Raw genomic sequence first — 23,617 nt, 5'->3', positions numbered from 1 at the left:
ATAAGCAAATATAGTGTGCGTTCAACAGTAAAAAAATTTCATGAATATTCATAGATCAATTTCCTTGATCCAGTTTCACTCCACAACTTCAAATTATTTCCCTACTTGCTTGTTTTGAACACAGTACAACTGTCAGCCATGACTTTGACACGCCAGAGCACATTGTCCCTTTAGAAGCTCTTGAGCCAACTCTGTGAGTGGCTTGGGTGTAACCGTCAAACAATTCAGGAGTCTCGTTTGCTGGGCTGATTAAATCATCAGTCTTGATCTGGTGAAATGTCCCCAATAAGTCTGACTTGATGTCCCCACTGAGAAAAAGGGGGCATTGTGAAAGAGCGGGATTGGACTGAAGTGGTGCGACACACATCATACTGTTTGTTACCCTTTGAAAGGGTCTCGGAAGATAGATTCCTAGAGCTCGTGGGTCGTTATGGCCCCATAACCTCTTCGAGAGGAACAGACTGGAGGTCTGAAGTGGTGACGTCAACTCTCGGGGTCTGCCAGTGATGCTGATACGTGCGGAGACGGCCTTGTGATTTCTCCCCTTTGTTGCTGTGCCCTCACCGGGAGAGCTTAGCTCACTCTGGACTCTTTTTTTCTCCACTGTCTGCATGGACATTCGCTCCTCCATCTCTCTCCTATTCTTCCCCTCCTCCATTACATCCCTCTCTCTCTCTCTCTCTTTCTCTCCCTCCCCCCTCCCTCTGCGAAGCCTCGTTGGAGGCAGACCTGACATCATGCTTTTACATCAGCCGCCTTTAGGAGCAGGGAATGCAAAACACAGAGCGAGCGACCCTTTGAGGTGTTGAGTCTCTCTCTCTCTCTCTCTCATTCTCTTTTGTGCGCTGTCTCTCTTTCTCTCTCTCTCTCTCTCTCTCTCTCTCTCTGTCCCTTTTTTCCCTCATTGAGAATTACGACAGAATGTTGGCCAGAGAGAGCCGCAGGCAGCGCTCGCTCGACAGATTCCCCGTGCTCCGTTCCCGATGTTCGAGAGCCGAATCGGCACGGCGTGCAAGTGGCCTCACTTTGCGTGTGGCTCCCCACCTAATTACAGCCAAATTGCTGCGGATTTATGCTGCATTACAGAGGGTCAACAGGAGGCTATACCCCTCAGCTACGTCATCCTATGTGTCTTTACAGAATGAGCGAGCAAAAAATGTGATCGAATCTCTGGGGAAATTATGATATTTATCAGTCTGGCAGGGCTCAGTGCAACAAAGCACATGTGTGCTGACTCCAAGCAAATGCAGGGACCCGGCGCTGAATTTACACATAACGTGTTGAGAAACAACAATCAAAGACCTCCCAGATGTTTTGGAGCGCTGTTCTACAGAGAGACTTCCCGGTGCAGCACCTCATCCATGCGTCCACTCAAACAGAGCTGGCCGAGGTGATAAGCTCCGTCGCACAATGCACGACTTCCAGCACGAGGGCCAGTGCAGGATGAAGTGGTGATTGAGAATTAAGGAATGAGAGTTCTTTAGGTGCTACCAGGGGTGGCACTCAGTGGCCATGGAATAAGCTGCCAACTTTATACAGGTGCTGAGTAGTATGCCGGAAGATGTATGGTCAAGAAGAGGAAGATGAATGGTTAAGAGGTGAAGTGGAAGGCAGAATGTATTTACTTTGCTGTAGTCCATACCCCATTTGAGTCCAAGTACCCACTTTTTTCTTTATTGGGCTCTAAATGAACAGAAAAACATAGGCTCAAATGTTAATCATGATTTGCAGCCTTGACCCCATGTTTTGCCCCAAACTGACCAGACTACACAGGGTTTGAGTCCAACTCGGGTCATTTCCTGATCCCAACGTGCATCCCTCTCGCTTCCTGTTACTCTCTTCACCGTCCTATTGGACTGAAGACAAAATCCACATAAAATATACTTCATATACTTCATGAGAGAAACATCATAAAACTAGTGGCTGCTGTGGTGCCCACTGGCTGCAGCATCCAAGTCCAGGTGACTCGGGCTCAAATCTTTGGTTGTTTCCCACCCCAGCTCTCTCTCTCCTGCTGTTGCTCTTCACGTCATAGAACAAATATCACCTGCATCTGTTTCCCAGACTCCTAGCTCAAAGCAAAACATGGGTCCCTTCTACATATTTCAACAGGAAGTACCTACAGAGTGAGACAGACCCACAGACCCCCCCCCACACACACACACACATTCACTCTTCATCCTCCGTGATACAAACATGCTGGAGGACGTCACACCAGTGGCCCTTCCCAGCTGGTAACAGTTGATTCCTCATTCCTCCCTGATCTGGTCCCCTGTAGGCTGCTCTTGGCGCGTTTGGGCTCTTGAGGTCTGCTGGAGACCCTCCCTGTGCTCTTGGTGCGTTTGGGCTCTTGAGGTCTTGAGCTCTGTTGGAGACCCTCCCTGTGCTGGGCCAGAGACCGTTTGGACTCGTGAGCTCTGTCGGAGACCCTCCCTGTGCTGGGCCAGAGACCGTTTGGACTCGTGAGCTCTGTTGGAGACCCTCCCTGTGCTGGGCCAGAGAGCGTGGCCATGTGTGCTCCTGCCCTCTGCATTCCCACATTGCTCTGGCCTAGGGGACACGTTTTGATTAATGGTCAGTGCACTTAACAGTTTGCTTAAGACACTGTTATTGTTTTGTTGTTGTTTTGACCCCCTCCACCCCCCCCCCCCCACCCCTTTTCTCTTGCCCTCCCTGGGGGCACGTCCAGTCGAGTGCAATGAGTCATGGGAAGTGGGCTCGTCTTGGCGGACGACACCACGCCATATAATTCATGCGGTGTCACCCGGCCTTGCACTTGTTTTGAAAGCTGTGCTGTGGTCGCCCCTGCCGCTATTATTGTAAAGGATTTTGCACTTTACAGTGACACGGCTAAACGGGCCATTTGCCTGACCCAGATCGCAGGCGATGCGGGAGCGGACCTGACCCGGGTCTGGCCCTCATCTGCTGCCTGCACCAGACCGTTACCAGATCTGCTACAAGAGAGCACCCCCCCAATACCCCTATTGTAGTCTTGTCAGGAGAATACAGCCTCATGCTGATTATGCATTGTCGTAAAACCAATTTGTCATTTGTCAACCAAAGTCATATCTTATGTTTATTTGCCGTGCAAGAGTTGAAATTTACAATACACTAGGTCATATTGTATCACACTCCCTGATATGTTACTTGTTCATATTATTATTATTATTTTTAGGGATGTGTGTGTTTTTTTGACACCTTCTTGGCCTAAATGCCTCTATCAGAATGTAAGTTAAATATTGATTGCTTAATCCACTCGTACAGTGGGAGGTCAGTGGTGCTCGATCTCGTTCGGTGCGTTCGGGGCCTGATATGTCCAGCTTGTGTGCCGCGCACTCCCAGGGTCGCATAGACTTTACCTCATAACAATCACAACGTCTGTTTGTACAGTCCGAATTAATCACACACTGGCCCGGGCCAGTTCTCACCGTTTCCCCCCCCCCCCCTCCATCTCCTGGTGGCACGGGTAAACACTCTTGTCAGTGTGGCGTTCCATTAGTCAACGCCCCAATCGCCCCCTCCCAGTGCCCCGGCCCAGCCCTGCTATCAATGGCGCTGGTGATGACAAAGAGTTGCAGTTTCTCACATAGGCTACCCCGATACCTAAGAGGAATTATGGAAACCCACTCATTGTGCATGGTGGGTGTCCCTTTTCAGGCAGAGGATGTATAGCTTGTGTTAACCACTTTCTGTCCTGAGATCTTTGTTTAATTGGTCAAAATACCCAAAAGGCCAAAAACATCCAATGCACCAAATGAACAGAAAAACTGTGTAGCCCTTCATTTTTCATAATGTGTACTCTGAACATATATTTTTTACAAGTGCAGTTCAAACTTGTTATGTCAAATGGAAAGGTGTGGTTTTATGCCACTACAGAGCCGCCTATGTCATACATCTAACTACTTGCATCCTGGGAGACTAGACTTCCTTATGGCTTGGACACTTTAACTTTACACCCAAACACACACACACACACACACACACACACACATACACACACACACACACACACACACACAGTATATATATATATATATATATATATATATATATATATTTATATATACTGTACGTGGGTCTGTGCGTGTTCTTGTGTGTGTGTGTGTGTGTGTGTGTATATATTTCTATATACGTATAGTGACAGACAGTCATTTGCAGCGTGTGTAAGGGACATTTTTTGGCACTGGCTCAGCTTTGAACGCTGATCAGTCCCAGACGTTTGGACTGAGAAATGTCAGTTCCAGTGCCAGCTTATCGGAGGGGGCCTGGGCGACCCTTTTTTTTCATATCATTTTCTCCTCCATCCATCCCCCAGTGCCCCCCAACCCTCCCCTAGCTTCACCAGCACCAGAATCTCCCCTGTTCTATGCGCCTTGTTAAACACTGAAATGGCCTTTGGGAATTGAGCTAAACGCCACGCAGGCCCTTATATAGGCAGCAGACGTTAGGTAAACGCAAGGTAGACGTTAGGTAAACTCCAAATGGGCATTTCTCCTTCGGCAGCTTTATTCATAACTGTGATATGGCTCTCATCGTTGGCACTGGGCATTGTGATTCTGGGCATGAGGCGCTGGGTGCCCAGTCGAGTGTACCAAGTGGACGAATCAATAAGCCTGTATTGTGTCAAATACGTCTTGTGACAGAAGAGCCGTACTGTAAGTCCCACCAGCTTTGCAAAGTCGGGGAAATTCTCTCGAGATGCCCTGTGTCCTTCAATCCCAGAACATCCACGCCTGAAGGAAAGTTGTGTCTTTTCTTTCTTTCTGCTCAACGCACAACCACCATCCCCCATAACCCACGTCCCCCCCCCACACACACACACACTCACCACCATTAAAAAAAGTCACCCTTATATCATTGCATAGCTATGTTCCTTCATCAAAGTTACATGTAAAATTTCAACCAAGTTTGAATGAGACTAATGAAAGTCTGCTTTTTCTGGCCAATTATGGGATTACAGTTGCTGGTGGTGGACCCCCCTTCTTACCTCCTGCAACACCCCCCCGCCACACACACACACACACACACACACACACACACACACACACACACACACACACACACACACACACACATCAACCCCTCCACCGCTACCAAACAGAACAGGGAGGGCTGGCTTGCAACTGATCCGGCTTGCGCTGGTCCAGCTCGAATGGCGCAGACGCTTCACAGGACGTTTTTCAAATAACACAGACGTGATCTGCAGCTCGTTTTAAAGCCTGTCTGGACTGTGACGGCCTGGATACCACTGAGGCCTGAGTGCCAAGAACAAGACTCGGCCCCTAAACAGCCCCAGAATACCATCAGCACAGCTTTCAAAGAATCAAGATGGGGGTGTTGCGACATCTCCAAGCGGGGTGGTAAAACATATTCTTTGATTTCTTTCCTTTTACTGAAAGAGAATATACGTCACTCCCTTCTCTAAGCTGTTTTGGATAAAGGAGACAGTTAAATGAGTCCCCAGTAAAAAAAAAAAAGAAACAGACACAAAACACACTAAAAACCCCATCAATGCACTTTCAACAGTAAGACTTTGTGAAATGAATAACATGCGCATATGCAGCAAGTTGCCAATATGTTTGGGAATCTATTCCAGTTCAGCTTGACTTACATTGTAAGTTTAGTGACCCACTGATGTTTCCACATGTTGTTTGAGTACAGGCTGCTGCCAGTCACCAAGCTTTACACTACTCAATTCACTTTCCCCCCCGTCATTCACTGCCTTCTTTTAAATGTGTGTCCACTTGTGTCCACCATAGTGGAACAGAGGAGAGGCTATTATAAGAGAAACAAGTGAAATTATGTCATGAAGCTCCAAACACAAGATGGTGAGCCAAGCTAAGCTAAGCTCCTCTTGCGTGTCTATTCTGGGAAAGGCCACAGAGCAGGGGTTGTCCACTTCTGGTCAGGTCTGGGCTGAGGCATTAGTGATGAAGGTCCATTAATTCCATGCAATTTGCTCTGCCTTCAAAGTTTTCCTCACGATTAACAGCCATGAGCTGAGTGAATTATTTTTCTCTCATAAAAATCCCTTTGTTGAATGCGAGCAAGCAGTGTAAAGAATTTACTTGACTTTATGTAGAAATACAGAAATGCACTTACAAACACACATCCAAGCACACACACAATTGTGTGAACAATGTGTGTGCAGTGTGAAGGATTTATATCCATTTTCAACTGGTTCTATCAATGGATAAATTACCTCATCCGTTTCTTTGCCAATGACTCCCAAACCTGAAAAAACCTACGTTCCCACTTGCACACTAACACAGACGTTTGGCAGTGGTATGTAATCCAAACATGGAGATCGAGACAATCAAGGTTTAAAACAAAGCGAGAAGGGGGGAGAAAAAAACATGGTAATGCTCCAAGAAAATGTTGGATCTACCGCCCACACTCCCCAACAACCATACTGTAAATGCCGCACAGTGTGAAGAACTCAGCAACACAGCTGTGTGTGTGTGTGTGTGTGTGTGTGTGTGTGTGTAGATGTGTGCTTAATTACGTAATTGTAAGTACCCATTAAAGGCATATACAGCACAGGTACTGTACAGCATACAGAGGTGTAAAAGTCCGGCTTCAGAAAGTAAAAGTCCACGGCAACATTTTTGATCCAACCATTCACTTAATCAGCTGATTCTGATGAGCACAGTCAGGTACTGTAGATCAGCTAATTAGTGAAATCACCTGTGCTAATCATGCAGATAGAACCAATACATGGCAGGACTTTTACTTTCTGAAGCCAAACATTTACATCTCTGACCGTATATATCAGATTTGTAATAGTAGTAGTTTCTAGACATGGGAATGTCACACGCTGGATACATAACATTTGGGGTCATCTCACAAAACGCCCAACAAACAAGGCTTCTAGCAGTCAATCATATTGTACCAACCAGTGACTACCATGATGAGCATTTTGATTATGCCATTTTTAAGTATATTTTAATATACTGTATCTGATTTGATAGTAGAATGTGACACTGGACAAGGCTTGGCAGATATCAAAACGATATATGAGGCTAACGCACATTTATTAAGGTTTAAAAGACACCTAGAAGGAGCACTCCAGCACAGCTGCAGTCACCACTCACCATACGTATTTAATAAGTATTTGTTTAAAAAGCAATTCAGCTACAGCCCTAGGGAAGGGATGACCAGGTGATAAATGTCTTGTTAATTGGTTGGTGAAGTGCAAGGTCGAAACATTCTCCTGCCTCCTGAGTGTATGTTAGTCACGTTTCCTCCAGTTAGGGACTCCACAGGACTCCCCGTGATCACAGGTTCCTCTAATGATGTGTGAGACCACAGCGTAGATGAAGGCTCTGTGCCAAGTCTTCGACAATGTCTTCAAATGTTTCAGCGTGAGTGCGCTTCACGTGTTTTTTTTTTCTTTTCCATTGCTGATATGACTTCATGATTTCCTCAGGAACTGAATTTTCACAAACACAACGCCATGCCTGAATGGCACACTGCCAAGTCCATTTTCCCAACAGGCGAAGAAAACTGGAGACAAAACACTAAACAGGCTTGCCATAAGTGAGTTAAACCCAAAAATGTGGGTTTGTGTACTTAGAATGAATATTGAAAACATTAATTCCATATTTGTTGTCTGAGCAGTAAGAAATAAAAAAAACAGTAACACTCTTATCTTATCTGGCATTGGTATATCTTTCTTTAGACAACCAAAAATGAAAGAAAAAAGTATGTGATTCCCTAGGAATCCATGAGAATATCTGGCAGAAAGAGATTTTTTTTTAAGAACAAGGGAGATGGACCCCCCTCATTCTCTCCCTCTTTCCTTCCTTCTCTTTCTCTCCTCCTTTTTTCTCTCTCCCTCCTTTCTCTGTTCTGGCAGCCAACTCTCCTCTGTTGGCAGGACTGACCCAAATAAGAGCAGCCACACCGGTCATCGGGGGGTGTGGATTGTTGGGGTGGTGGGCGGGTTTTTGGGGGGTGGGGGGGTGGGGGGGTGGAGAAATAACAGTGAAATGATCCATTGAACCAAGTGTGTCCGCTCTCCTAATTACGTAGTGTCCCATATCCTCTCCTTCATTTTTTCCCCTCATTTTCTACCCACCCCCCCCTCTACCCCCCACTTCCACCACACCACCATCTCCACCACCACCACCACCTCCATGTCTCCCTCCCACCTCCTTACTTGAGGACTTTGGGTTTGCAGGGGTTGGTTTTTTGGGGGATAAAACCTCTGCTTTGGGAGAGGAGACGCTTATTGTGGACAGAGATGGAGAAGAGGAAGGTGGTGCTGCTCTTGCAGGGATTTGTCCTCTTGCAGCTGAGTCGTCCCTCACTCCAAGGAGGTAAGACATCGTCTAAGTCCTACTCTTGCCTTCAGTTGGCCGGAAGCCATGGCAACCAGAGCATCCTTGAATCTCTGGCTGCCAGCTAGGTAACAGGTTTTGCTTTTGATGCTTTTTGGTGCTCAGGTGAGAGGTTTTCTATCATCAGCTTGGAAGTCATAAAACACTAGCAGGTGTGTTGCAAAGGATTGAAAGGATATCAGGTATAATTTCAACCTACAATAGCTCAGACAAATGATAAGAGATTTGTCCTGAATGTAGTGTCAAATGCAATAGTGTATCTAAAGTCTGCATACATGAAAGTCTACAAACTCACATAAGTGTATGTCTGGGTGTGAATTGTTGCTTTTCTCCCCCAACATGTGTTTAAAACTATTCAATATATTGTTATGTCACTTCCAGACACTAATAATATGCTGAACATGTAGAAAACCTGAAGAGACATCACTGGTGCTGTACAACTATTAGGCACACCTCATGTTTTCATTACTGAGCTGAGAGCTGTCAGAAAGGCAGCTGTTTTGACTGTAAGGTTCCATTTATGTCATGATTTACGGTTTTGGCAAAGTCGTTTTCAAGAAGCCATTTCTGTCACCATAGAAAGTAGTTTGCTACTAGTTCTGACCTGTCATTTAATGTGTCAGTGCTATTGAAATGTCTCTGCCATTTGATTTGTGTTCTTCCGCTTTTGTATATTTACGCGTATTGGTGTAATATTTGTGCATTTGTCGCTTGAAAAACTCAACTTCTCAATCAAAATCACTAACCCTAATCCTAACCCCACCAATGTTTTAGATTAGATTAGATTAAACGATCTAAACAATTGTTGATTATAGATTGGTAGCACACCACCACACACCACTCATAGAGTGAAAATCCATATGCTTCTCTAAATGCATGAACCTTTACAGCATTTGATAAGATATAGTGTGAAGTGAAATGGTACCGGTAAATGTAAGTGAGAATAATAGAATAAGACCAGCTGAGAGCTATATAAAATTAACTTTTGAGTGTAAAATTAACGTTTGGGTGTCTTGAAATGTGCTGAAGATTAGGAAAACAACGTGAATTCGAGAAAACAAATTGCTAAATGTTTGCGATTGTGTAAAAGAAATATCTGAAAGTAGAAATATGTCTTCGTAGATGATGTGCAATTCCCACAAGACATTTTTGAAAATTTTGCGTAGTCCCTATATAATTCTATGACATCTAAGGTCTTAGGTCTCCGGTCTGTGACATATAATGAAACAGAGAATGTTGCACACTGTATAGCAGCCAATCGATCAATTTTGGGAAATAGGCAGCAACATTGTTGATGTACTGTTTTAATAGACAATGCTATCTGTTCAACGGTTTACTTACATTCAGCATTATTTGAAATGCCATATTATGATATAGCTACTTTTTAAAATACTTTACATCTTCATGTCCACGTGTTGATAAACAGTAAATTGTACAATGATTGTGTATAAGTAGGCTACAGTATGTAATGTTTGTAGGGTTTTTTGTTGTTGCTAGGAATGTGTCCAACATATGCAGTACTTTCTTACCTTTGTCACTTAACATGTTTGTAAACCTGAAGTTCTTGAAGTCATGTATACGTCACAGTGTCTCTCTTGATGATTCTGACTCATGCAAGAGGAGAACAGCTATGGTTCCAAGTGGTTACACCATACGGAACTTCCCTAATACCCCCCACACACCCTCCCTTGGGGGCACCGTGGAGAGATTGTGCACTTCCAAACACCCCTTCTCAGGGTCAACTGAAGCCCATGGCTTAAAGTAGCGACCACAGTGTTGTAGAGCCTGCTCTATGTGTCAGAGGATAACATACGGGCCACTTGGACCGCTTTTAATTTACTGGCAGCCACATTTTTGATCAAAGGAAATGTTTTTGTAACTTCTATCCCCCTGCAAAAGTGAACTCCAAGGGATTCAAGCGTAATACACTAGTGTTGCTGGTCTCGTGCAATGAGACTAGCTTTTGCAAAGAATAACTAATTGTTGTTGAATTTTCCCCATGTTCAATAGATCTATACTTTACCTCACAACTTGTCCCAATTGTGACTCCTTTACAGGGGTGTACATTCCACCCGGAGCAGGTGGTGCTGGAGCCGGTGTTGGTCCTGGGGGAGGTCTTGGAGCCGGACTTGGAGCTGGAGCAGGTCCAGGTGGCGGGCTAGGGACAGGACTTGGCCTTGGAGGAGGAGGACTAGGAACTGGACTAGGTCCAGGGGGCGGACTAGGAACAGGCTTACGACCTGGAGCTGGACCCGGAGCTGGTGCCGGTGAGTGATTTTATTTATTAGAACCTCTCAGATAATATATCTAAGCAAGTGAGAATGAGTGAGAGTAGGGGTCGGTAAGGATTTACCGACTGCTGAGGGATGTCCTGGGATATCACTGCTTTGGCATGCCTTTTGTCCAGTCAGAAACAAATAAATAGTTTGATCTGACCTAGTTCGACCCTACTTTGAACTGTTGTATAAAACACACCAATTAATCTGGTTGCATAATGGCTGCTGTGCATTACCCAAGTGGATGCAACACATTAGTAGTGGATAGTGAGGTTCCCCTTTACTGTGAAGCACTTTGAGCTTTGTGAAAAGTGCCTTAGATTGTAAATGTAATGTGTTGTTGTTGTTGTTGTTGATGATGATATAGGTGAGAAATGTTCTGGCTTATTAGTCCATACTTCCAGCTCAAGCTAACTACTAGCTGTGCTATGGGTGAGGTATTTTCCACAGTCGCCAATCAACAACCAGCTTAATTAATATTACACAACATTATGTGGGATACTTCAAAAACAACAAATCAAAGCAGCAAACACAAAATCACCACAAAGCAGCCTTGTGTGAAACAAGTAGGCTTGACTAGCAAGTCTCATTGGCAATGGGCATTCAAGCTACATTGCAAAGGAGACCTAGGGAACAATAACTATATTAGCAGAGGGTGAAAATGCAGAAGTTTAAAAGACGTCAAGTGTCGAAGAGGATAGTGGCACAAGGAAAAGCAAGTAGAAGGAAGAAGAAAAGAGGGAAGACGGGAAGTGCTTGTTGAGTGCATGTTAGGTGTGTTGGGTTGTTAAATGAGTTGTGTCTTCAAGAACTTCTTAAAGATGCTCTGGTAGCCTGTTCCACCAATGGGGAACAACAAATGCAAATATCTCACTGGAAATCCTTCTTCTGATACTCATAATGGCAGCGTTTCCCAGATTCGTTAAGAAGCTCTTACGTGCTAAGAACTTCTTAGGAGCATTCTTAGAACGTTGTTAGAGTGCTCCTAAGAAGTTCTTAGCACTGAGCTTCTTAACGAATCTGGGAAACGCGGCCCATGTGTAGAACAAACCACAGTAATGTATTACCTACAGTACAGTATGAGGTCATCCTATGTATTCTGTTTCATCTCCAGGAGGTTTTGGACCTGGTGGTGCTGGTCAAGGACCTGGTGGAGTTGGACCAGGAGGGTACGGACCAGGTGTTGGACCTGGAGGAGTTGGTCCAGGAGGGTATGGACCTGGTGTTGGACCTGGAGGAGTTGGTCCAGGAGGCTTCGGGCCTGGCGGTGCTGGACCAGGGGGATATGGAACCGGAGTAGGACCCGGAGGTGTTGGACCAGGAGGTGTTGGAGCAGGTACGATCCCATTTACGACAGTTATCTACCAAAAAAAATCCAGAAAACCATACCATTTACGAAGCATATGAAATAAAGTATTTAAAGCATATAGAAAAGTATGCAGCATCATGGCTTCAATTATTACCATGTCTGCATGCAATCAATAATCTAGATGCCATGACAATTACAGTCTAACAACACTAGGTAAGCATTTTGTCTGGCACTGATTTGCTCCTTTTATACTTTCATGTTCAGGGGCTGGTCCAAAGCCACCTAAAACAGGTAAGAACAAGCTACGTATGACAATGAATAAATATACACTTTATTCATACTCAGTCATTTTAATAAAGCTATGCTGTTCTTTGGTTTTTAATAGGCGGTGCATATGGTGGCCAGGGTGTTGGTCCAGGGGGCCGAGGTACCGGCTTTGGCCCTGGTGGGCAGGGTGCTGGTCTTGGAGCTGGTGGTGTTGGACCGGGTGGTGTAGGTCCAGGTGGTGTTGGACAAGGTGGTCTTAGACCAGGAGGAGTTGGGCCGGGTGGTGTTGGACCAGGTGGTTATGGACCAGGCGGAGGAGTTGGACCAGGTGGTTACGGACCAGGCGGAGGAGTTGGACCAGGTGGTTACGGACCAGGCGGAGGAGTTGGACCAGGTGGAGTCGGCCCAGGTGGGTATGGACCAGGTGGTTACGGACCTGGTGGATTTGGACAGGGTGGTGTAGGACCAGGTTTGGAATTTTCATGTTTACACCTAGTATGTCCATGGACATTTGATGTATCTAGGTAGGAAGTACTCTGAATAGCTGTGTTCTGTATTTTAACAAAAGTATTTGTTTTTGCATAGGTGCTGGCAGAAAGCCTGGAAAAACAGGTGACAAATTAAGTTGATTCACAATTACCAGTTGAGTGTGGAAAACAATTTTGGTGTACACATTATTGGTTCAGTTGAAATAATATATTGTTGTTTTTTGTGTTTGTAGGTGGTGGATACGGGGGTCAAGGCATTGGTCCAGGTGGCCGTGGAACCAGTTTAGGAGCAGGTGGCATTGGACCTGGAGGAGTTGGCCCTGGTGGAGTTGGATTTGGAGGAGTTGGTCCAGGTGGATACGGTCCTGGTGGTGGAGTTGGACCAGGTGGATATGGTCCTGGTGGTGGAGTTGGACCTGGTGGAGTTGGTCCTGGAGGCTATGGACCAGGCAAGGAAAACCATTGTTTAACTTTATGAATCTCTTGTGGGCAAATGTTACCCTACGATTAGCAAAGCTAAAACAATCTGGGAATAAAACAGTATCATTAACGTCAAGTTTGCCTTGAAAATCCAGAGGATGTTATTCATAACAGCACCTTAGAATTGGCTCATGTCATGTTCCTCTGCTGTTCCTCATGATATTATTTACATAGATTATGTTTAATACTCTAAAGAAAAATACTGTATTTGCATTGTATTCATATGCCATGCATCTTTCATTTTACTTGTTCATAGGAGCTGGCACCAAAGCTGGAAAAGCCGGTGAGTACTATGAAGTTCTGTGATGAAAGGCCCAAGACTAAGACATAACATTTACCTAATGAATGTAAAGTAATGGAGGAAATGATATCTCATAACATGGTACTTTTCTCTCCAGGTGGTCGGGGTGCTGGGCTTGGAGGACAGGGCACTGGTCTTGGACCTGGTGGAGTTGGACCAGGTGGTGTCGGCCCAGGTGGAGTTGGCCCTGGAGGTTATGGACCTGGTGGTGTCAGACCAGGTGGTGGAGTTGGACCTGGTGGAGTTGGACCTGGTGGTGCTGGCCCTGGAGGTTATGGACCAGGTGGTGCTGGCCCTGGTGGTGCTGGACCTGGAGGTTATGGACCAGGTGGTGCTGGCCCTGGTGGTGCTGGACCTGGAGGTTATGGACCAGGTGGAGTCGGCCCAGGAGGAGTCGGCCCAGGAGGTTATGGCCCTGGAGGTGTTGGAAGAGGTACTGATTACTTTGGGTAGATTCAGAAGAACACTTGAATCCTAGTTGAATCCACTGCATAATATGTGACTCACTGTTATTTCCATAATCATACACAGGTGGGAAGACTGGGAAGCCTTCTAAGACAGGTTTGTTGTGTCTCTTAACACACCCTCCACATCATGCAAAATTCAGCACTGTCATACATGTACTAAATATGATACACTGTACCTAACCTCACCGCTGTATCCACCATTCATCAGGTCCCTTTCCACAGGTGTATTACCATGTAGTCTGCATTGATAATCAAGGTGCTTGATTTTATACACCTGTGGAAAGGGACCTGATGAAACCCACGAATAAACAATGGCTACACCTGTGAATGCATACATTATGGCCCAAAAATGCACACATTCAACAACAGGATTATTGGTTACAGGTGGATACGGAGGCCGTGGTGTAGGTCCAGGCGGAGCGGGTGCTGGTCTTGGAACTGGAGGTCTCGGACCAGGTGGAGTCGGCCCTGGTGGAGTTGGACCAGGTGGATATGGTCCTGGTGGAGGAGTTGGACCTGGAGGAGTTGGACCAGGCGGATATGGTCCTGGTGGTGGTGTTGGACCAGGCGGATATGGTCCTGGTGGTGGAGTTGGACCTGGTGGAGCTGGACCTGGAGGAGTTGGACCAGGCGGATATGGTCCTGGTGGAGGAGTTGGACCTGGAGGTGTTGGACCAGGCGGATATGGTCCTGGTGGTGGAGTTGGACCAGGCGGATATGGTCCTGGTGGTGGTGTCGGACCTGGAGGAGTTGGACCTGGAGGTGTTGGACCAGGTGGACTTAGACCGGGTGGGTGGATTTGCAGTAAATTTCCCTTGTAATAAGGCATTTTAGACATTTATGGATTAGAGTGTAGATGCATCACAAATGCATGCTAGTATTCAATAAAATGTTCATCATTGAATTCTGAATAAAACTTCTACATCTTTCTCTGTGTTTTCAGGCGCAGGAGGAAAACCTGGAAAGACTGGTGGGTTACAACATGAATAATCGTCAAATACTGACATTTCAAATTTCCTCACATACATAGAAGATAACTGTTATTTGATAAAAAAAATAATAATAAACTTAAATAAACTGTAACTCTACAGTTATAAAAACGACCAAACATAGTTTCCATCACACAGCTATCGGCCCACCAATCAAGCAATCAGTGTGAACTGACTGAATAAATAAACTTTCAGACATTGAAAATTGTTTTTTAGAATGGAATTATACTGTAAGCTAGCTTCAGACAGTTTACAGTTTATCATGTCACTTAATGCAACAATGAGCACAGAGAGAATTGTGAGTAGTCATTCATTACAACTGTATTCAGGTAACCCACTAATACCCTTCTCAATTATCAACTGGGAAAATCCCAAAGCAATTGGTTTAAAAGGTTGTAGTGATGACCTCCAGTGATAAACAAGCCCCTCATTTGAGCTATATCTGAACAACAGTGAATCATAGTTTGCCTGCCATGTTTCCATCACCTCAGTGAAATAACAATGAGTGAGCTGAACAGGGAGATCTCTGCCGGAAACCACTGCTGTGTCTGTGGGGAACTGTAAATATTATTCCTTGTGTCAGTCAGACCCACTCTACGACATGAGAGCAAATTAGCCCCCATGTCATATCCCAAACTGTTTCTTTTTCATTATCAGGCCACCATAATGTGCTCGGAGAGATAAGGCTTAAGGCATTAAGTGGAGTCCAGATAAGACGGTAATGGTAACAGGAGACCCCTGAGTGATTTTCCTCGAAGCCTTATTGGAACAGGAAGTCTTTCACATATGGCTCACAATTGATGAATTAGCAGTAATGCTGGTGTGTCAGGCTTCTTCATTGTCATGGATTAGTTAGATAAAAAACGATTCACAGAAACTAGGTCATCTGTTGGCCAGGATATGACTCCACAGTTCATATAGAGGGTCATTTTTTGGAGGAAGGTTAAAATTTACACTGCAGACACAACAATGGATTACAGGTCATCGTTATTAAATTTAAACAAAATAAAAATAAATCTCAGCATATACATACAGTACATTTACACTATAAATTACACTTCTAATGTGTCTTTTATCAAACATTAACAGCACATTAACAAATGTTATATTTTGTATTTTGTTTTTAAAACTATAAAGTCTGCTTTAATAAGTTGCCATAACAACGCTCTGTCCCAAAACAAGAAGTGAAATACTTTCAGAAGAGTTTCTATTTTTTTTATCTGTCACTGAAGGATTGTATAAAATCAGTGACGTAGTTCAGCAAGGAGTTAAAACATCTAAGCAGCTGTAAAGTTGATGTGTTTTCACTATATGTTCATGGTACAGTGATATTGTGCGCAATAAAGTTGGTGGCAATAGCAGCCACTTGTGTTCTGTGACAGTGGCTTAAATATCAAAGAAATGGTTAATTGGGACAAATGATACCACTCTAATTAAAGAAATATAAAAAATGTGAATGTGTAGACTAGAGGTTGTAGTTTTCCACTTAATTCGACACCTCTCTTCATGTCATGAGAGTGACAAATTGAAATTTTCTTCAGGTTATGGAGGCCTTGGTGGAGCATTAGGACTAGGAGCTGGGGGCCTGGGGGCTGGTCTAGGCACTGGGGGACTAGGACCTGGCAGCCAAGGCACAGGATACAGACCTGGAGGTGAACACAGTTTTTATCCTATTCAGCCTAAGAGGTGAACTCTGTTGATGAGTCATTTGACATTTTGTGTGTATCGTGTATTGTTTAGACATGATTCCTAATAACCTGATCTCCCTGAACTTTCGTTCCAAGGTGGTTATGGGGGCTATGGACAGAAACCACCAAAAACAGGTAATGAACCCTGTAAACTGGATAGGATGGGACAATCCTTTACCAAATCAGGTTGACTCATTACTCACCTGTGAAATGCAACATTATACTCTGTGCACAATCACACCAAGTAAGAGGCCATGTTTTATATTTTACTTTGACTAGGGCCAGGTGGAGCCGGATATGGACCAGGTGGAGCAGGTTACGGACCTGGAGGGACTGGACTTGGACCTGGTGGTGCCGGTTATGGACCTGGTGGTGCTGGTTATGGACCCGGTGGTGCTGGTGTGGGGCCAGGAGGTGCCGGAGTCGGACCAGGAGGTGCCGGAGTCGGACCAGGAGGTGCCGGAGTTGGTCCTGGTGGAGCAGGCGTTGGTCCTGGAGGAGCCGGATTCGGACCTGGTGGAGCGGGAGTCGGGCCAGGAGGAGCAGGTACTGGACCAGGTGGAGCTGGAGTTGGCCCTGGTGGAGCAGGAGTTGGCCCTGGTGGAGCAGGAGTTGGCCCTGGTGGTGCAGGAGTTGGCCCTGGTGGAGCAGGAGTTGGCCCTGGTGGAGCAGGAGTTGGCCCTGGTGGAGCAGGAGTTGGTCCTGGTGGTGCCGGAATTGGTCCTGGTGGAGCAGGAGTTGGCCCTGGTGGTGCAGGAGTTGGCCCTGGTGGAGCAGGAGTTGGCCCTGGTGGAGCTGGAGTTGGCCCTGGTGGTGCTGGAGTTGGCCCTGGTGGAGCTGGAGTTGGCCCTGGAGGCGGTTAGCCATCTAGCCATATCCTCTTGTCTTAGCATTAGCTGATAAAATTGAGTAGCTCAACAAATTAGCATGCTATCTCAATGTCTCATTACACATATTCAGATTCTTTGTGTAATTTCTTTTTTAGCACCACTACTTCCTCAGACTGGTCAACCAGGCGGAACAGGCCCAGGAGGAAAAGCCGCAGGGAAGGCCGCTAAGATTCCAGGTAAAGAATGCTTAGATGTCAACCTGAACCTTAGGGCTCTTATTAATTCACGTGATTTATAAAATGACGAAAAATATATATATGAAGGAAAAGTAAGCGTTACAGTACATCTCCTGTTGAAAGTAAGACCTGTCAAAGCTGGCAGAAGACAAATGAATGTTGAAATGAGCATATGAGCTTTTCACTGGTGAGATCTGACAGCTGCCAGAGCCAAGTGTGCAAAAGTGGAACTCTGCCTGTTTGCAAGAAAGTGGAAAGAATCTTGATTAGAAAATATTGTTTTGTTTCTATCTCAATCTAACGATCCTTAGGTATCGGGTTACCTGGACTCTATCAAGGTGGATTAGTTCCTGGACAAGGTGGGTAAAAGATGTTTTTAGATGTTTCTATTTTAAGCTGCAGTAGGCAAGATGCTGTTGATCATGTTCACTGAATCCAACAGAATGCTCCGACAGAACAACATAAATCAGTCGGTTTTAAAACCCTGCGCTTCTACCTCCATCTAGGGCCTGTTATTTGTTTAGCAAAAATCCAACGCTCCTGGTTCCTCTGGTCCAATAAGCACAGGACTGTATGATCATTGGTAGATCTGACTGTCAAGTGTCACAGTTCGTGCACAGTCATTAACAAGCGCAAACTCAATGGGAGGGTGCTCTGCGGTAGTGGGGAAGGGACATTAGAGTTGTCCCCTCGATCTGCCAAACTTGTCAACTGCAGCTTTAATCTCGATTCCCTAGTGAAATGCATCAGAGCAACTTGTCGTTATCCAGGAGGGAATAATACTGCAATTTTGCCATGTAGGTTTTGGTGGACGGGGTGTACTACCTGGCGTTGCCACAGGTTCCGGGGTGGGATCTCAGTCTGGTGAGTTTGTTTTAATTTAGTTTAACGTTTTCGAACAACATGTTACTGTAAACACTGACTGGTAATGTTGATGTCGTCTTTCTCTGGGGCAGGAGTTCTGGGTCAAGGGGGAGTTGGAACTAATGGTGAGTCTGTCCAAAATATTTTTTCCAGTGCTCTGATAAGTCTTTGATGTTCCATATCAACACATTCATGTTGTAGGATATGATCGTTTCTATGGGTTGTGTAATCACATATCCTGACAATTTCACAGGTGGTCGTGGAGGTTACTCTGGACAACAACTACCTGGCGTGTTTCGCGGATACCCTCTTATTACACCCAAAACTGGAGGTATATCTCCCTTCAACTGTGGTTCTTTAGCATCTTTATTGTGTGCTCATTTTGTGTATGTGCACTCGTTTTGCATTTGTTTGTACAAATGGTGTCTACATGGTGCGCTCATTTTACTACATGGTGCGCTTGTTATATTTGCCTAAATGAGCACACAATATAGTAAAAACAAGTGCATAGTAAAATAGCACCCTGTATAGTTAAACGATATTCTGTTGATATACTGTACATACACATAACATCTTGCAATGACACCTCTCAGGCTCCTTAGAATTAATCTAAATGGAATAAGCATCCCTCTCTGTCTTGCAGCAGGGGGGAAAAAATCTAAAGCTGGCAAGGCTGGTAAATATGGTAAGTCAAACCAGCCCGTTCATTTCTTTAAATATTTAAATGCCCACTGTCCCAATATGTATTTTGTTTAAATAAATACACAAAACGTGAGATCTGGCTCTGCCTATTGTAAGGTGCTGGTGCGGGGACTGGAACTGGAACTGGAGCTGGAGCTGGAACTGGAACTGGAACTGGTGCGGGTGGTATACCTCTTGCCAGTGGCCTTCCTGGACAAGGCGTCGTAGCAGGGGCTGGTGGCGTTCCTGGGGGAGCAGGAGGCGTACCTGGAGCAGGGGGTGTACCTGGGGGAGCTGGAGGTGTACCTGGAGCTGGGGGTTACCCAGGAGGGGGTGTCTATCCTGGAGCTGGAGCTGGAGCTGGACCTGGAGCTGGAGGTTATCCAGGAGGGGGTGTCTATCCTGGAGCTGGACCTGGAGCTGGAGCTGGAGGCTACCCAGGAGGGGGTGTATATCCTGGAGCTGGACCTGGAGCTGGAGCTGGAGGCTACCCAGGAGGGGGTGTATATCCTGGAGCTGGACCTGGAGCTGGAGCTGGAGGCTACCCAGGAGGGGGTGTATATCCTGGAGCTGGACCTGGAGCTGGTGGTGCTTATCCAGGAGGTTAGACAATAGAAATCCTATTTCAGTCTCAAATAAATCCATTTGTCATAGACGGTTAGGACACCTGTTCATCAGACAGACGTTGATTGTTTTATTTCCTTTTCAGGATACGGATCATCCGCAAAGGCTCGTAAATATGGTAAGATATGTTTTACTGTATAGTAAAGTCATAGCAATTTGTTGTACTTTTTTGCAGAAACTATAATCTCCAAACTGTACTGAGTCTGAATTATTTGTGCCAAAATATGGAAACTGGAGCTCAAAAGTGTTGCTGCACAGTCTGGTCTTCTGTGTTTCTTAACCAGACTACAGTCTACAGTCTATTTGATTGTAAAGTTACTAAAACATGTTGTCATAATGATTGACGCGTCTCTGGTTATCATCTCATGCATGGGTCATTTTCAGTTGTTTTCCAGGAAAAATAATTCTTGGTTCCAGATTTCTAAAACCCCTAACCTTATAGTCCTCAATGAAAATTGAATTATCTTTTAAAATGAAGGAGCGAGAGATTATTACATTTTGAATGATGTCAACATCCCTAATTATAGAAAGCAGAGCAGGAAAAATGATTCATATGAACAAAACATAATATTAAGATCAACCCATTGTTTTGACTCACTGTGTTTGCCTTATATGGTTGTTACTGTAATTCTTCATAATAGGTAGGGGAGCCTAAATTCACTGTTTACATGATTTCTGTAGGCCAGCCTGGAGGTACCGGTGGTGTCCTGGGCGCTGGTAGAGTACCTGGTGGTGCTGGAGGCTTACCTGCTGGAGCAGGTGGTTTACCTGGTGGGGCTGGAGGCTATCCGGCTGGAGCAGGTGGGGTACCTGGTGGTGCTGGAGGTTATCCTGGTGGAGCAGGTGGCGTACCTGGTGGGGCTGGAGGTTATCCTGGTGGAGCAGGTGGGGTACCTGGTGGGGCTGGAGGTTATCCTGGTGGAGCAGGTGGGGTACCTGGTGGTGCTGGAGGTTATCCTGGTGGAGCTGGTGGCGTACCTGGTGGGGCTGGAGGTTATCCTGGTGGAGCTGGTGGCGTACCTGGTGGGGCTGGAGGTTATCCTGGTGGAGCTGGTGGCGTACCTGGTGGGGCTGGAGGTACCTTAACACTCTTTACAATAGGAATAGCAAATAATTGCATTTATATGACAAAATAAATGCATGTAGAATTGTTCTAACAAATGACTCCACTGTCTTTCTCCATTCAGGCTATGCCGGTGCCAAGGCACGTAAATATGGTAAATATTTACCTTCATGAATCTCTTTCATCATGAAAATGGTCCTATAATCATCAAGGTTTATAATGTACATTATTTCTGTACAGGCCTTCCTGGTGGTGGTTTAGCTGCTGGACTTGGAGGAGTGCCTGGTTCAGGTGTAAGACCAGGAGGGGGATACGGACCTGGTGGCGGTGTGGGCCCTGGTGGAGGATATGGACCAGGCGGAGTTGGTCCAGGTGGAGTTGGACCTGGTGGAGTTGGACCTGGTGAAGTTGGTCCAGGTGGAGTTGGACCTGGCGGTTACGGACCAGGTGGAGGCGTTGGACCAGGTGGGGCTGGGCCAGGTGGTTACGGACCAGGTGGAGTCGGCCCAGGTGGTTACGGACCAGGTGGAGGCGTTGGACCAGGTGGAGTCGGCCCAGGTGGTTACGGACCAGGTGGAGGCGTTGGACCAGGTGGTGTTGGCCCCGGTGGTTATGGACCAGGTGGAGGAGCAGGAGGGGTACCTGGCGGTGGAGTAAGCCCTGGAGGTACAAAATCTCATGTGCAACACTGTGTGTGTCATTATCACCATGAAAGCTATATTAATTAAACCGGTTCTGAATTCAACTGAGTTCATGCATTTATTTTTCTGGCCTTGCAGGGTATGCTGGTGCCAAAGCCCGGAAATATGGTAATGTAACCTTAACAATGACTTTATTGAAAGTGGCCTTTTCAGTGGCTTCTGATGTTATGTCTGGCTAAAGGTAACTATTCATGTATATGCTTTTCATTATAGGTCTAGGTGGTGGAGGACCCGGATCTGGAGCAGCTGGAGGGTTAGGAGGTGGAGGATATGGCCCAGGTGGTGGTGTTGGACCCGGTGGAGCGGGACGAGGTGGTCCAGGTGGAGCTGGTCCCGGAGGCTATGGACCAGGTGGGGCCGGTCCTGGTGGAGCTGGTCCCGGAGGCTATGGACCAGGTGGGGCCGGTCCTGGTGGAGCTGGTCCCGGAGGCTATGGACCAGGTGGTGCCGGTCCTGGTGGAGCTGGTCCCGGAGGCTATGGACCAGGTGGGGCCGGTCCTGGTGGAGCTGGTCCCGGAGGCTATGGACCAGGTGGGGCCGGTCCTGGTGGTGCTGGTCCTGGTGGAGTTGGACCAGGAGGTTATGGACCTGGCAGTGGAACTGGGACTGGAGGTACGCAGACTCTCCATATTTCATTTCTGTTTGACAAATGTTTGATTCCTTGAATTTTTATGCTGCTATTAAGTTTTCAAGTGCAGCAAAACACATTACATTAAAAATGATATGGCCTTTGGTTCACTTTACAAGAGGCCATACAAGATTTTTGCAATTATCTTTTAATCACATTAGAGATATGTTAACTGGGTTAAATTTAAAACAGATGTCAGATTTGGCAGTCAACACTACCTTCATATTCTGTGACTTCAGTGTATACACAAGCAAGCCATTAAAACAGAATACATTCTCTGATCATGAATCACTTTGCTAATAACTCATGAGAGTAGCTTGTTGTAGTAATTGCCAAATTTGAAGGAAAATGTGCAGTTCCTTTAAACTGTCCATTTTGCTTTTTCACAGCTTATCCTGGTGGAGCAAAAGCATGGAAATACGGTAGGTTTTTCCATCACAGTCACCCTTTGTAATCACTTCTGACTTCTCCACAAAAATAGTAAAACTACAATTAGCACTGCAGAAAAAAACATAGAGATTGAAATCTAAACAGATAGATAGGGCTGAGTTTGCACTTCAGATTTTTGCAGTTGGAAATAGACAGTTATTAATGAACACGACTAATGAAGACCCGTTTTTGTTCAGGCCGCAGTGGTGGTGGTGGTGCTCCTGGGTCAGGTTTAGGAGGTGCTCTCGGTGGGTTGGGCACCGGCCCTGGAGGAGCTGGAACCGGGCCAGGTGGGGCCGGCTACGGTACTGGAGTTGGACCAGGTGGAGCCGGGTATGGACCCGGTGGAGCCGGTTATGGTACCGGAGCTGGACCTGGAGGAGTTGGCACCGGGCCAGGTGGTGCCGGATACGGTACCGGAGTTGGACCAGGTGGAGTCGGCACAGGACCTGGGGGAGTGGGTTACGGGCCTGGTACTGGCTATGGGCCCGGTGGTGGCTATGGGCCTGGAAGATATGGAACAGGTACTAATCATTTACAATTTTACGTGTTTATCACCATCACTGTTGTGCCTCTGCAAAGAGTTTCACTTGTACATTTTACCTATTATGCACTTAACTCTGTCCTCCATTTTAGGTTATGCACCTGGATCTAAAGCTGCTAAATATGGTAGGATTTATTCAAACTATTAACTCACACCATACAAATGGCAATGCTAATCTATGGCTAGAAATGATGCCCAACGCTATATTTTATTTCATATCATGATGAAAATTGTTACACTTCTTCTCTGAAGGTGCTGGGGCAGGTGCTGGGGGTGTACTCGGGTATGGAGGGGTACCTGCTGGCGGCCCAGGAGGAGTAGCAACCATTGGACAAGCTGGTGGGTTCTTGTGGTTAGGGGTAGTCTTGGACTATTGTCTGATGAGATTTCATGCTGATGAGGCTACAGTA

The 23,617-nt window shown here is 45.9% G+C and overlaps 1 protein-coding gene and 1 long non-coding RNA gene across 2 annotated transcripts; both read left to right on the top strand.

The window, feature by feature from the left end:
• Positions 1 to 8,245: 8,245 nt before the first annotated feature.
• On the top strand, positions 8,246 to 20,765 carry LOC134080826 (spidroin-1-like; the record flags this gene model as incomplete). The annotated part of the gene is made up of 24 exons (XM_062537437.1): positions 8,246 to 8,321; positions 10,400 to 10,609; positions 11,733 to 11,954; positions 12,192 to 12,218; positions 12,313 to 12,603; positions 12,780 to 12,806; positions 12,916 to 13,131; positions 13,419 to 13,445; positions 13,561 to 13,896; positions 13,995 to 14,024; positions 14,315 to 14,446; positions 14,495 to 14,719; positions 14,874 to 14,900; positions 16,461 to 16,571; positions 16,704 to 16,742; positions 16,887 to 17,465; positions 17,593 to 17,673; positions 18,475 to 18,537; positions 18,630 to 18,662; positions 18,791 to 18,868; positions 19,181 to 19,222; positions 19,336 to 19,821; positions 19,928 to 19,960; positions 20,524 to 20,765. Coding segments are annotated over exons 1-24 (3,633 nt in total), but the record flags the coding sequence as incomplete, so codon positions are not given.
• Positions 20,766 to 20,780: 15 nt separating this feature from the next.
• LOC134080478 (uncharacterized) lies at positions 20,781 to 21,322 on the top strand. Its single transcript, XR_009939208.1, has 3 exons — positions 20,781 to 20,835; positions 21,030 to 21,059; positions 21,146 to 21,322. It is a non-coding gene; the product is annotated as an uncharacterized LOC134080478 (long non-coding RNA).
• Positions 21,323 to 23,617: the final 2,295 nt, after the last annotated feature.

This window comes from Sardina pilchardus, chromosome 5, assembly GCF_963854185.1.
Source record: "Sardina pilchardus chromosome 5, fSarPil1.1, whole genome shotgun sequence".
Taxonomy (NCBI): domain Eukaryota; kingdom Metazoa; phylum Chordata; class Actinopteri; order Clupeiformes; family Clupeidae; genus Sardina; species Sardina pilchardus.
The sequence above is the reverse complement of the archived record's forward strand: the minus strand, read 5'-3'. Positions and strand labels throughout refer to the sequence as shown.